Source organism: Cyprinodon variegatus, unplaced genomic scaffold, assembly GCF_000732505.1.
Source record: "Cyprinodon variegatus isolate N-32 unplaced genomic scaffold, C_variegatus-1.0 Scaffold880, whole genome shotgun sequence".
Lineage (NCBI taxonomy): Eukaryota > Metazoa > Chordata > Actinopteri > Cyprinodontiformes > Cyprinodontidae > Cyprinodon > Cyprinodon variegatus.
The window spans coordinates 99,930-112,404 of NW_015151333.1; the positions used below are offsets into that span (position 1 = coordinate 99,930).

At 35.8% G+C, this 12,475-nt stretch overlaps 1 protein-coding gene across 2 annotated transcripts in view; it reads left to right on the top strand.

The window, feature by feature from the left end:
• Window positions 1–12,475, top strand: part of LOC107099517 (arf-GAP with coiled-coil, ANK repeat and PH domain-containing protein 3-like) — a 73,956-nt gene that overhangs the window by 55,995 nt on the left and 5,486 nt on the right. The window contains exons 12-24 of one of the 2 annotated variants that reach the window (XM_015397677.1): window positions 537–588; window positions 797–897; window positions 1,457–1,568; window positions 1,660–1,892; window positions 3,587–3,656; window positions 3,844–3,938; window positions 5,438–5,658; window positions 5,777–5,869; window positions 6,306–6,395; window positions 7,351–7,574; window positions 8,824–8,933; window positions 9,228–9,338; window positions 11,170–11,231. In XM_015397677.1, the coding sequence (XP_015253163.1) occupies window positions 537–588; window positions 797–897; window positions 1,457–1,568; window positions 1,660–1,892; window positions 3,587–3,656; window positions 3,844–3,938; window positions 5,438–5,658; window positions 5,777–5,869; window positions 6,306–6,395; window positions 7,351–7,574; window positions 8,824–8,933; window positions 9,228–9,338; window positions 11,170–11,231 (1,574 nt within the window). The remainder of the gene's footprint in view (window positions 1–536; window positions 589–796; window positions 898–1,456; window positions 1,569–1,659; window positions 1,893–3,586; window positions 3,657–3,843; window positions 3,939–5,437; window positions 5,659–5,776; window positions 5,870–6,305; window positions 6,396–7,350; window positions 7,575–8,823; window positions 8,934–9,227; window positions 9,339–11,169; window positions 11,232–12,475) is intronic. The other variant, XM_015397678.1, reaches the window with a different exon arrangement.

Sequence of the window (12,475 nt, forward strand, 5' to 3'; positions counted from 1 at the left end):
ATTTTTTTTTTTTCTTTAATAGAAGGGTATGCAAACTTTCAAGTATAACTGTATGTTGTGTCCATCCTCCACTTATTCTCTCCCTGTTTCCTACTTTCCTCCAGATCTTCCTTCCTGTTCTTCCTTTATATTCAGTTTCTGTCTTTTTTCTTTATCACTGCTTCCATTGTTTCCCTTTTTGTGTCTTTTCTTCCTTCTCTTGATGTCCCTCCATCTTGCTCTCCTCATGTCCATCATTGTTTCCTTTTCCTTCCTAGACTTTTTTTCCTACCTTCCCCCTTCGTTTTTTGTACCTCCTTTCTTCTTTTCTTTCTTTCTTAACTCCTTCACCTGTATATTTTCTCCTTTTTATCCCTCATTGCCAGTGGCTTACATTCCTTGCCTCCTTTTTTTTTTAGGATTTTATCTTTCCTTCTGTGTTTTTTCATTCTTTTTTGTTTCTTCTAGACTTTGAACCTAATAGGTAGTTGATTGATAATGTCTGTCAATGTCAATCTGTTCAGTTATTTAAATTTTTTAAATTTTGTTTTTTTCAGGCGGTGGTTTTCCATCCAAAATAGCCAGCTGGTCTACCAAAAGAAAGTGAAGGTAAATCTAGTTGCTCTATTTGGCTATGTTTCATGTTTACTTGTTTTCTTTTTATCTTGTGCAACAGACAGCTGCTATTGTTTCCATTAAATGATTCATATTAATCATTATGCAAAGGAAAATTCCTGCATTGACTTGTCTTTCCTGGCGCTCACGTCAAGTGGAACCTGTCTCTAGATTCTGTGACACTCCTTTTCTCCGCCGACAGGATTCCCTGACGGTGGTGGTTGAAGATCTGAGGCTGTGCTCAGTCAAACCATGCGAGGATAATGAGAGGAGGTTCTGCTTTGAGGTGGTTTCCCCCACAAAGTAAGCGTGTCAATGTGTAAAAACCAAAAGCAATTAATATGGATGTTTATCGGTATTAACAGCGAAAAAGATTCGTTTTCAAAGCGCTGACCGTTTGAGTCCAGTTTAGTGAGATAAAAACCTCACGGTTTATTTCTGAATATTTAAGCTGAATAGCTAATGCACAAAAATCATCTTAGATATTCAGCTAAACTTTGATGGATGATCTCTAAATTTGGATCTCTATATATTTTTTTTTTCTTTTTTTCTTCAGATTATTCCAAACAGAAACTTAGGAAAGTTTTCCTTCTTAAAAAATATATATTCTAGTATATTTGTGAAGATTAAAATAAGATTGTTCCTTATTTTTATCAATTTTCCATATGAAAACTAACAAATTTCAGTTGTAATCAATAAGATGTTACCTGCAAATAGGAACCATTATATTTTAGATTTTAGAACTATATTCCAAAAAGAAATGTGATTGTTATTTGTTTTCTTAGGCTGGTACTACATATAGCCTGGTGCTATATATTAACAAACTTAAAAAGAGGTATATCATATTATTCTGTTTGTGTAGGAGCTGCATGCTCCAAGCAGAGTCAGAAAAGCTGCGGCAGGCCTGGATCCAGGCGGTCCAGGCAAGCATCGCCTCCGCTTACAAAGACATTGGCGACAACTATTACATTGAGGTATAAAACGAAATCAAAGAAAAAGATTTCTGTTTATTCCCTAATCTGTTATGTGTTGTAGCTGCATCTCAATCTCTGCTTTATCCCTCAGCGTTTGGACCGGACAGCTTCGCCTTCCACCAGTAGCATCGACTCTGCCAGTGAGCCCAGGGACAGAGGGGAGAGGGCGGAGAAGGCGTGTCGGGGAGGGGGAGAGAGTCTGCTGCAGCGGGTGCAGAGCTTGCCGGGAAACGAGCTGTGCAGCGACTGTGGCCAGACGGCCCCATGCTGGGCCTCCATCAACCTAGGAGTGCTGCTCTGCATCGAGTGCTCGGGCATCCACAGGTGTTTGCATCCAGACATCTACCTCTACATATCGTCATGATCTAAACCAGCTTTTCTAGTTTGTTTGTTGTGGGTTCAAAACTATTCCAGGAAGTAAACCAGCTCTAAACAGTTTGAAAAGTGTTATCAGATAAAAAGAAACTGGCTCTGCAGAGAACTGTCTAGTATTTTTCCCCCTTATATGGAGTCATTGTTTTTCCATTATTGTTGCAATCCAGGAGTGAAACTTTAAAAAGAAAAAGACATCTTAATCCAAAAAAGCTTAATCGAACTTTGCTGTTGTCTCAGATTGTATTTTTTTTAATGTTTGCTGCAGATTTTATTTTTTACAATTTCTCTTTTTCAGATTGAGTTTTACATATCAACTTCTTTTCACTTTACATGTAGGCTTTCCTTTCGAGTAAGCAGCTAAACACACTTTTGTTTTTGGTCTAGTTGACTATTTGACAGTTAACTTTCCAAATCAAGCTCATACGTTGTTTTATAATGATGGTACGGAGTGTAGCCAAAAATTACTTATAATACGTCTTGTTGCAGAGACGTTCTTGGTTACATCAGGTAGGTCTAAACCAGCTTGTATTACTAACTGCAGTATGTGCTCTGCTAAGCCCATAAAATAAGCTAATAGGAGACCTGATTTGCATATCACCATGCAAGCCCACACTAGTAGAGAAGATGACTTTTTGGTGAATGCCCTAGTCTGCACAGACATGAAAAAAATAACATTTTTAATGGTCCAGAGAGAGTGTTTATATTGGCCCTGAAATAAAGCGATTGTGATCTGAAAAACGCAATGTAAAAAAGAATGTAGTTGTTATAAATCTGGGGGAAAAAAAAGACTATTTTAGAAAAAAAAAGGAATTCCTTTTAATATATATATATATATTTTAAAGAGATTTAAACAAAAAATTAAGACTAAAAATAAAAAAATTTTAAAAAACAATTTCAAAGTTGTTGTTTTTTTATTTTCTAATTTCCATTTACAAAAAGCGCTCCGTGTGTGCAACAATAATGGAAATTCACCCCATACCTTTGTTCCTTACTCTGCTCTATTTTTATTCCCCATGGAAAGAAGCATCAGCCTTTAATCGTAACATTATGCAGTATTTCCATTTCCATTGTGTCACCTGTAAAAGCATGTTCTTACTGCAGTTCTTAACCAGATATATCAGATTAATCTAGATCAAGGGTGTCAAACTGGTTCCAGAAAGAGCTGTGTGGCTGCAGGTTTTCTTTCCAACCAAGCAATAGCTCACAGGACTCCAGTCATCTCATCAGGTCATCATGTTCAGATTGGACTCACTTGATGAGATGACTTGGGTCTGGTGTGCTACTGCTTGGTTGGAAAGAAAAGCTGCAGCCACGCGGCCGTTTCTGGAACCAGTTTGACACCCCTGATCTAGATTGTTCAGGTTTGGTATCAACATCAGCTTAGTATGTAAAAATGCTGGAGGAAATAGAAGGGTGTGCATATATATCAAAGATATTTAAGTAGAAAACAGTTGAAATTTGGGTTTAATAAGAAAGCTGCAATTTTCAGCTAAGTTTCAAAGACCCCAAAGTTCAGCTGGGGAATTTTAAAGCAATCAGACCTCCACCACCGCAGGCAGTTTAAGAGAAAAGTGGTTAAGTTTAAAAGATATTTTATTTTTTACTTCTTTTGCTTTATGTCTTCTCTCTCTCCCTTATTTTAGGAGTTTGGGCGTCCATTTTTCTAAAGTGCGCTCGCTTACGTTGGACTCGTGGGAGCCAGAATTACTCAAGGTGCATTTCTCTACAGCTTATCCTGCATGTGCAGCAATTTTTCTCCCAGTGGTGTTACAATATTAATTTGTTCCAGAACATTGCCACACTGCTACATTTTTAATTACTCCTTTTATAAAACGACACTCTTTTCTGTTCTGGTTTATTTATAATCTTTCTCTCTGTGTTTTTTCTTTTTTGTGTTTAGCTCATGTGTGAGTTGGGAAACACTGTGATCAACAACATCTATGAGGGAGCCTGCGAGGAGCTGGGAACTAAAAAACCAGGACCGTCTAGCTCCAGGTAAAACTAAATCCAGCAGGAATCGCAGTAAAAATTATCATGAATACTTATTGGAATGTAATGGAAATGTGCCTATCATTTTCCAGTTAGCACATTTTTATCAACGGTAATTATAAAGTCATAAAGAGTAGGATTTTCCCACACCAAGCTTTGGATTGGAGGTTCCCAACTTTCCATGGCCCCTCAAACAGCATTAGTTTCTGGCTTGGGACTCCATATGCAAACTAACAGAAAATTCTGCAAAATATGTAAATAAAAACTCAACCTGTTCTTTTCTATTTAGTTATTATTATATTTGTCCGGCATAAATAATATTAGGTAGAATGCTTTTAATTATGTATTATATTTCTAATAATCAGCAAATGTTTAAAAGAAACTGTTCATGGTAAGAACAGAACAATTCAAACCACATAAAAATGTGCGTTTGATTGTTATTATGTTACTACACAGTTATTACATTTGATCATTATAATACCAGCTCCATTAATAAGGACAAGTGTTATGAATTAGTACAATGTAGATAAACTGAATATAAAAAATTTTTTTGTTTTTCCTTGCATTACGTTACAGATGTTGTATTATTTCCTGTGCTTTAATAGTAGCTTGAGTGTGTTTATTCTCCATGAATTAGATAATAGTTCATCCTACAATCATTTTCCACAACATTTACTGTAAGTTGTACAGAAGTGAATATCATGTTTCTCGAAAAAACCTTAAAATTCCCTATATAGTCATTCACAATAACTAGTGACTCATCTGCTTTCCATATATTCCCACACCAGATGCTGTCTGGGCAGAGCACCCAGAGGCGATTAACGTTAAACACGTTAGGGCGGGGTGATATACCTTCAAAACTTATATCACTCATATCACACATATTTATCCATTTGGGTCGACACATCATTTCTATAGTGATATAAACAAAATAAAAAGCCTCAGAAAGTTGCCCAATACTGCCCCAAAAGAACCTGTACAAATTTATTTTTACCGTATTTACAAAACCATACAAGTTTAAAAATATTAGTTAGTGACAAAGGTAATCATGGAATTTAAATTATGTTGAAATGTCTTTAAAAGTCAGATTATTGTTATTGGAAAAAAAAAAATCTTGCTGTGTTTTATATTGATTGGCTTTATTTTATATTTCCATTTCTAACTTAAGTTCAAATCAACTCAATCCACTGATCTTAAATCTTTGATGCAGAATACAGTTTTTTAAGTCATACAAAACAAACATAAGGTTTGTTTTTTTTTTCATCGTCATGTTTGTGTCTGTCTGACTCTCCCTGGTTCCTAATATTCTACAGTTCAACACTGAGAATCGATTTACAAATGTGAAAATATTTCTTAAGAAGAGGAAAAAAAAGAGCTGTTTCCAGCTAGTTTTTTATAGGCTATACTATTTGGAATAGAAAGCCTGCAGCTTACTGTAATTAAAGGAAAGTATTATATAGGTTTGTGACACTGAGGAGAGATTAAATTGACTCATCTCCCTTTAGGCAGGAGAAAGAGGCCTGGATCAAGTTTAAATATGTTGAAAAACGCTTCCTGAAGAAGCTGAGTGGGAGTGAAGCTCTGGTGGAAGGGGAGAGGAAGTCCCGCCCCTGGATGGTTAAGAAATGCCAGCGTCACAGCAGTTCGATACGGGCCCCCAACAAGGCCCGCAGGAAGTACCACCGTTATGATCCAGGCAGCACCTCACCTGCCAACCTCACAGCAGGTTGGTGTGGCCCTCATGTGTTTCCATAACCACAACTTGTATACAAATATTTATGAAAATAAAGTAAAATCAAACTAAATTTCATTCATCCTAAAAAGGTTTTATTTTTCATCTGCAGCAGCTGCAGCAAAATTTCGGCGGGATTCACTTTTCTGTCCCGACGAGCTGGACTCTCTGTTTTCTTACTTTGACACTGGCTCTGGACCTCGCAGTAAGTACCGGAGAAATGTGTAATAACAGCTGCCTGCACTGCAAAAAATGCAAATCTAAATAAGTCATTTTCTTTTAAAATAAGTTATTTTATTCTTTAATTGAGGAGGTAAGTGAGAAACTTTGCCAAAGGAACAAGACATTTTAGATTTAAAATAAGAATAAGATCTTATTTCAACTGCATATTATCTAATTATCTTTTTTTAAGAATAAAAAAAATCTTATTCCATTGGCAAATCATCTTATTTACCTGCTCAAATTAAGGGTTAACAAACTTAATTTAAGAAATTATTACTTATTTCTAGATTGTTTTTTTTAGGTGTGTTACGAGTAACACTAGTCATCTTAACGCCACAGATTTAACACAGATGTTTGTTTTTAAAAATGGATTCTGTGGGTGTGTAATGATTAACGTGTCCATGGCTTGGCGATGCTTGGCCCTGCAGGTCTCAGCAGCGACAGCGGCCTGGGAGGAAGCACAGACGGCAGCACAGACATCCTGGTGTTCGGCAGTGTCACTGAGGAAGGTAAAAATGTTTGTTCATGTTTTTAGTTTTGTTATAAATCTAGAAAAAAGAGCTTTTGCAGTTCTTGCTCCCGTTGTGGAATAAATCGCCCGTCAGACTGACTTCATCTCTTGATGTCTTTAAAAGCCATCTGAAAAAATAACTTTTTTCTATTTAACTTATGACCCAGTGTGAACATTTTCGTTTTGTTTTAAATTGACTTGATTTTTCTCTTTCCTATCTGGTCTTTATTATTGTCCGAATTTTTTTAATTTTATTTAACATGATATTTAGAGGATTAAGAGCTGTTTTTAACAGCTTTAATAAAGGGATATATAGCCTTCCTGTTGTGAGGGGGTATTCTTTATTCTATTTGTAGAAATGGTGATATACTTACTTTAAGAGCAATCTTTAGTTAAAACAAAGAAAAAAATTATTCCTGAGTTGTGATTCTGAACAAGTTTTAGTCTTTGGATTGCATTTAGCATGACTAGTTCTACTTAAACAGCAGTCTCTATGTGTTTCCAAGAAAACTCATCTGTGAATCAAAATAAAAATAATAATTTTTTAAAATTTTTTTGCAAGTTCCTCTACAGACATAAGTTGAAAGCTTAAAGATAAAAACAGCCCAACACTCCCAGCCGTGCTGTTATCCAATGGCGTCACACTCTGTAGTGTTTTGGATGTGTCCTAGAAAAAAAAATCAAAAGCATCCAACCAGCATCCATATTGAAGAGTTTCTACAGTTGTTGAATATAGTTTATTCAATGATCAGAGAAAGACAAAATTTTTATTTAATGAAATTTAAAAATTTCATTAAACATTTCTAATGAAATTTTACCAGTCAAAGCTGTAACATTGTTAGAGAAGAAATGTGTTTGAGAATTTGCTGCTGCATTAAAAAGCTTTTTCTCTTTTCCTTTAAACTAAATAATTTGTTTTTTGTTTCATTTTTTTTTAATTTTTCCTCTTACAGAGGAGGAGTCGGAGGAGTCCTCCAGCGGAGAGGTGGAGATTGAGCAGGAGGGGTCTTCAGATCCGGAGGATCCCAGGGAGCTGCATCCCGGGGCGCTGCTCTACCGCTCCTCTCGTCTGCACAATTTGTCACTCATGGCGGAGGCTCTGGCACACGGTGCTGACGTGCACGCCACCAACGAAGAGGAGGAGGGGAAAACGGCTCTCATACAGGCTGTGATCGGGGTGAGAGGCTCTGTGGTCTGTCTGTGGGTTTTTAGTATCTAATAGGAAAACGTTAGACAGAACAACTAATTGTTATAAATGATAATGATAGGAAAAGCTATAAAGGGACCAAAGTCTGTAACTTCAGTCTGGCTCCATTAAAATGGATAAACACCCGCAGTAAAGGGCCAGATATGCCTCCATATACCTCACAGAAAAGTCCTGCTCGCCTTTATTGTCTTAGTTTAGTACTTGATAAGCTTTTGAAATTATTCGGAATTTATTGATGACTAGTTTTCAATAGAGATTTAATGTGATAAGCTCTAAAATGCAGTTTGGACCTTAAGCTTTTAGATCATACATAGCTTTTATTCACTTAATCCACACATACAAAGACTCAGCTTATACTGCAGATTAACTTCTTAGCCTTTTAGTTCCGTTTAAAGGAAGAAGCCTTGAAATCAGAATCGATTCGCTTTCATCAGGGATCTGGGGTAGAAATGCAAGTTGTTTCCACAGGCAACAAAAAGCTTCTTCTGACCTTAAAATAAACCCTTCCTATCAGCTGCTCTTTTTCCTTATCTTCACATTTAAGTCAGGTAAATATATCCAGATTACTCCAAAATATTAGTTTTAGTTTTAGACAGGGAAAATTATAGATTTTGAAAAGGTTTCTAGAAATCTTTAAATTAAGAAAATGGTTTAGTTGCATTGCCAGATTACAGGAATTGCATTTAAATAGTTTTTCTTTGTAGTTGTTAGTTGCATAAATCTAAAGTAGGTAAAAATCCTCTGAAATAAATATGTTTTTAATTAAAGCAGGTAAATAAGATGATCTGCCAATGGAATAAAATAAGATATTGAGAAATTATACACTTGGGATAAGATAATAGAGTTTTTTTTTTTCTTTTTTAATTTAAAATGTAAATAATTCAAATCCATTAACCAGTTGTCTTACTTTCTCAAGACAAAGAGAAATACGCTTATTTAAAAAAAAACAGCAACTCATATTTTAATGCTTGCAGTGAATTAAAAATAGAATACTATGCATGAAAGAGCTTGCATTTAGGTCTATTTTGAGAAAAGAGCAGATCTAAGTTAGTCTAACGGCCCCAAAAAGCTGCAGAATAGCTGTTATCCTGGCCCTATCTCTGTCCATATCATTATGCTGTTATGCTTGTCTGAAGTCTGGCTCCCCATATGGTAACCAACAATCGATTAGATTTCACAGAGTAAATCCCATTTCTGTGTGTTTCTGATTGGCTTCCAGGGCTCTCTGATTGCCTGTGAGTTCCTGCTACAAAATGGAGCCGATGTAAACCAGAGAGACATGAGAGGCAGGGGCCCACTCCACCACGCCACATACATGGGCCACACTGGGTAAGAGGCTTTACGGGAAACACTTACCTGTGAGTGATGTAACTAGGCTGCAAGTGTGACAACGACTAGCATTTAAAGGAAATGCAGGCATATGACGCAGTTTTTGTTTAACCGTTGAATCTTTCTAATGAGGTGTGTCACTTTGATTACTCATAGTCTCTTGGAGCATTTCTTCTTATAACCTGATTTTTCTGAAATCATTATAAAGTCTCAGTCTGGTTCGATATGTCAGCTAAATCCCATAAAAGATCCCTTTTTAGCTGATCCCTTCCTTTCTGCTTCCTTTTGGAACAGCCAGGTGTGTTTATTTCTCAAGAGAGGAGCGTCGCAGACAGAAGTGGACGAGCAGGGTAACGATCCGCTCAGTATCGCCGTCCAGGCTGCCAACGCTGACATCGTCACTCTGTAAGATTTCCCAACCACCACGTGCCTTACTAATCATTGCACACGGTTTAAGTCTGGATCGCTCACTTAGGAAGGAGTGTTTTCCCATCTAAACCCGTTCTAAACGGCTGAAGTGCAAGCGGAAATTACAGATCCAGTCAATCAGCTCTGCACCAATTCTTAGAGGAAAAAAATCGCTTTTATTGCGATATACTCTGCAGATACTCCTAAATATACCAGAGGAAAGATCAAATCATTATATAAGGTAACTTTAAAGTTACATAATGATGTTACAGAGGGTTGGCTTTTTGCCTGATGAAAACTAAACCAGTTTTTTTTCCTGAAGCAGTCAGCAACTGGTTGCTGTTTCAGCTCTGAGTTTGCAGTCGTATCACTTTGGTGGAAAAAAACAAAGCAGTAAATCACTCCATTTTACAAGTTGGCACAATTCGGGAATTAAAAAATTATCGTTATAAAATAGGTTTAAAAATAAAGAAGATGTACAACAGTGTCATGTTATAATTACTACAAGAGATTAGGGAAGGACAATTAGAATTATTTTAAGGTGATAGAAATTATTTTATTGTAACATTGACCTCTAATAGTCACTGTTGATGGTTGCAAATCCTCAAAGTGTCAACAGCTGAGGTTTTTACTTTTGTTTTTACTTTTTATAATGTTGATGCCCAAATTATTCTGTAAATATCAATTAAATTCAAATCAAAATCACCCATAATGTTGTAGGAAATCACAGCTGTTATAATCTGTTTTAGATCATTTTATAAGCAGCAGGGATATATTTTTTTTGTGCTCTAAAACCAGTTTAATCTTTATATATATATATATTTATTTATTTTTTGATTTTTGTACATTGAAAATGGAAACAAAAATGCAATCCAGAAATATAACTATGAAGTAGGTTTTTAGTTAAAAAACCAAAGATTTGATAGTCATTTATTATTGCTTTTATTTATTTTTACTTTTTTTCATATATATATTTTTTTATTTTTAACTACATTTTTTGTTTTGAAAATTTTAGTTATCTTTTGTTATCTTTAGAGATTATACATTTTCAAATGTTGGTTTTTCAAACAATTATTTATATATTTTATACTTTTTTGCAGATACATTTTTTATTTTTATTTTTTTCAAAATTTTGCTTTTTGCATAATGGCATTCTTTTTTTAATTGCTTTTCACCGATCATATTCTCTTTACTTCAGGCCCAGGACAATTGCTCAGTCATTGACCAATAAGAATGTTGCTAACATCAATGCAGACCAATAGAAATGCATCTTCACTCCTCACTTCAGAGGAAAACCCGCCCCCAGAAGTGAACTCCAATTTAAAAAGAAGGAAATTTGTCAATCTCAAATATTTAAATATAAAATCTGTATAAAAAAGAAAATATATTTTTTGATAAATTGAATTTGAAACTATAAACTAATTTTTTTAAATACTAAAAAAATAAAATCGGAAAAAAAGGAAAGTAAATTTGAAGAATCAGTTTTGAAACAAAAAAGCTCATTGTACTTTTATGTTTAGTCATTGTTCTACCTTTGTAAATGAAGTTACAACACAAAAATCAAACATTGCTTGTTTTTGGTGATTCTATCACATATCCAAAAATAAAACACTAATTTACAGCAAAACTACCTTGATTAATTTTTTCTAATTTAAATTTTTGGATTGAGTTTTTTTTATAAATCATAATTCCACAAATTTGTTTAGTCAAACTTTAATTTACAAAGCGTGTTATTGTCTTACAACATTAATGAAACCAAATTCCCGTCCATAATATTCTCCTAATGATGTTCCTTTCCCCTCCTTCTCCACCCCTTCCTCTCCTCCAGGTTGCGTCTGGCGCGGATGAACGAGGAGATGCGCGAGGCGGAGGCTCCACTGGGTCAACCAGGTCAATACCCGAGCAGCAGCCCCACTGAGCAGCAGTATAGGAAGTGCATCCAGGAATTCATCTGCCTCAACATAGATGAAAGCTAGTGGCTCCTCCTTTTCCCGGCATTGGTCGCGCTTTGCTCATGAACCTTTTATTTTCTCAACCAGACTGAGAGCCCGATTGGGTTGAAGTTGCCACAAGACGCTGATCTCAAGTCTTCCATAGATCTGCAGATCTAGATCTTACCGGCAACTTCTTGCAAACAGGGGATCTTTGGAGGGGACTGGCAGGGTGTATCAGAGGGAGACCCCTGGTGGAGCCGTCTAACTCTACTGACAATATAATCGCCACCTCCATTTTCCTGCATCACACCTAAAACTTTCCTTATTACTTCTTGGCACCACTCATGCTGTTGCTGACTACAGTACATACTCTTATAGCTAACATCTGCTTTTTGACGTTATACTAACAGGGTAAATCTTCTAAGCTCACTGAAGGCTGTGTAACCTGCACGTTCTGGGTTGATTTCTGGCTCTTGGTTAACCCTCAACATTTTCTGTCTATACAGACCATCTGTGCTACATCCCATCTCTTATATACGACTGATCAAGCTATAATCGTATTTAGAGGACTAGAAACTGTGTACTGTGGCATGAGGTTTGAAAAAAAAATTGTATCTGTTCAATTACTAAAGAAAAAGAGCATCTGAGAAGCTGCATAGGAGGTGCCAGGGTAGTTTACTGTGACAAAAAAAAAAAGAAATAGAAGGGCTTGTGGAGGAGAGTCCTTCATCTGCTGTGTAAGATACTTAGTGATGAGTGAGTGAACATGAGAGAAAGAGAGTAAAATTTGCTGTTTATTGTTTTTTTGTTTTGTTTTTTTTACATTATCAAAAGGAAAAAAAAAAAGAAACTGTGCACTTTTTCCAATTATACAGTATTACTGTTTTGTTTGCTCTACATTGTTCATGTCTAGATGATGTCTCTGTGTTATTTTATTTATCATCCCAGAGGACCAGTGCAATTCATCTTTGAATGCAGTCCCTGTCTGCATATATATATTTATGATTGTCCTTTTAATCCCAATTATGGGAGAAGAGAGGGAATAGCCTTAAGTTGCAGTAAATAAAGTCAGTGATAATGCTGGTTTTTCTAAATCACTTAAAACTTTATTTTAAAATTCTCTTGAAGGGAAACTATAAAAGTGCAGCCATTAAAGTACATGAGCCAACAAGCATGTAGTGCATGCATCCAGAGCCATGC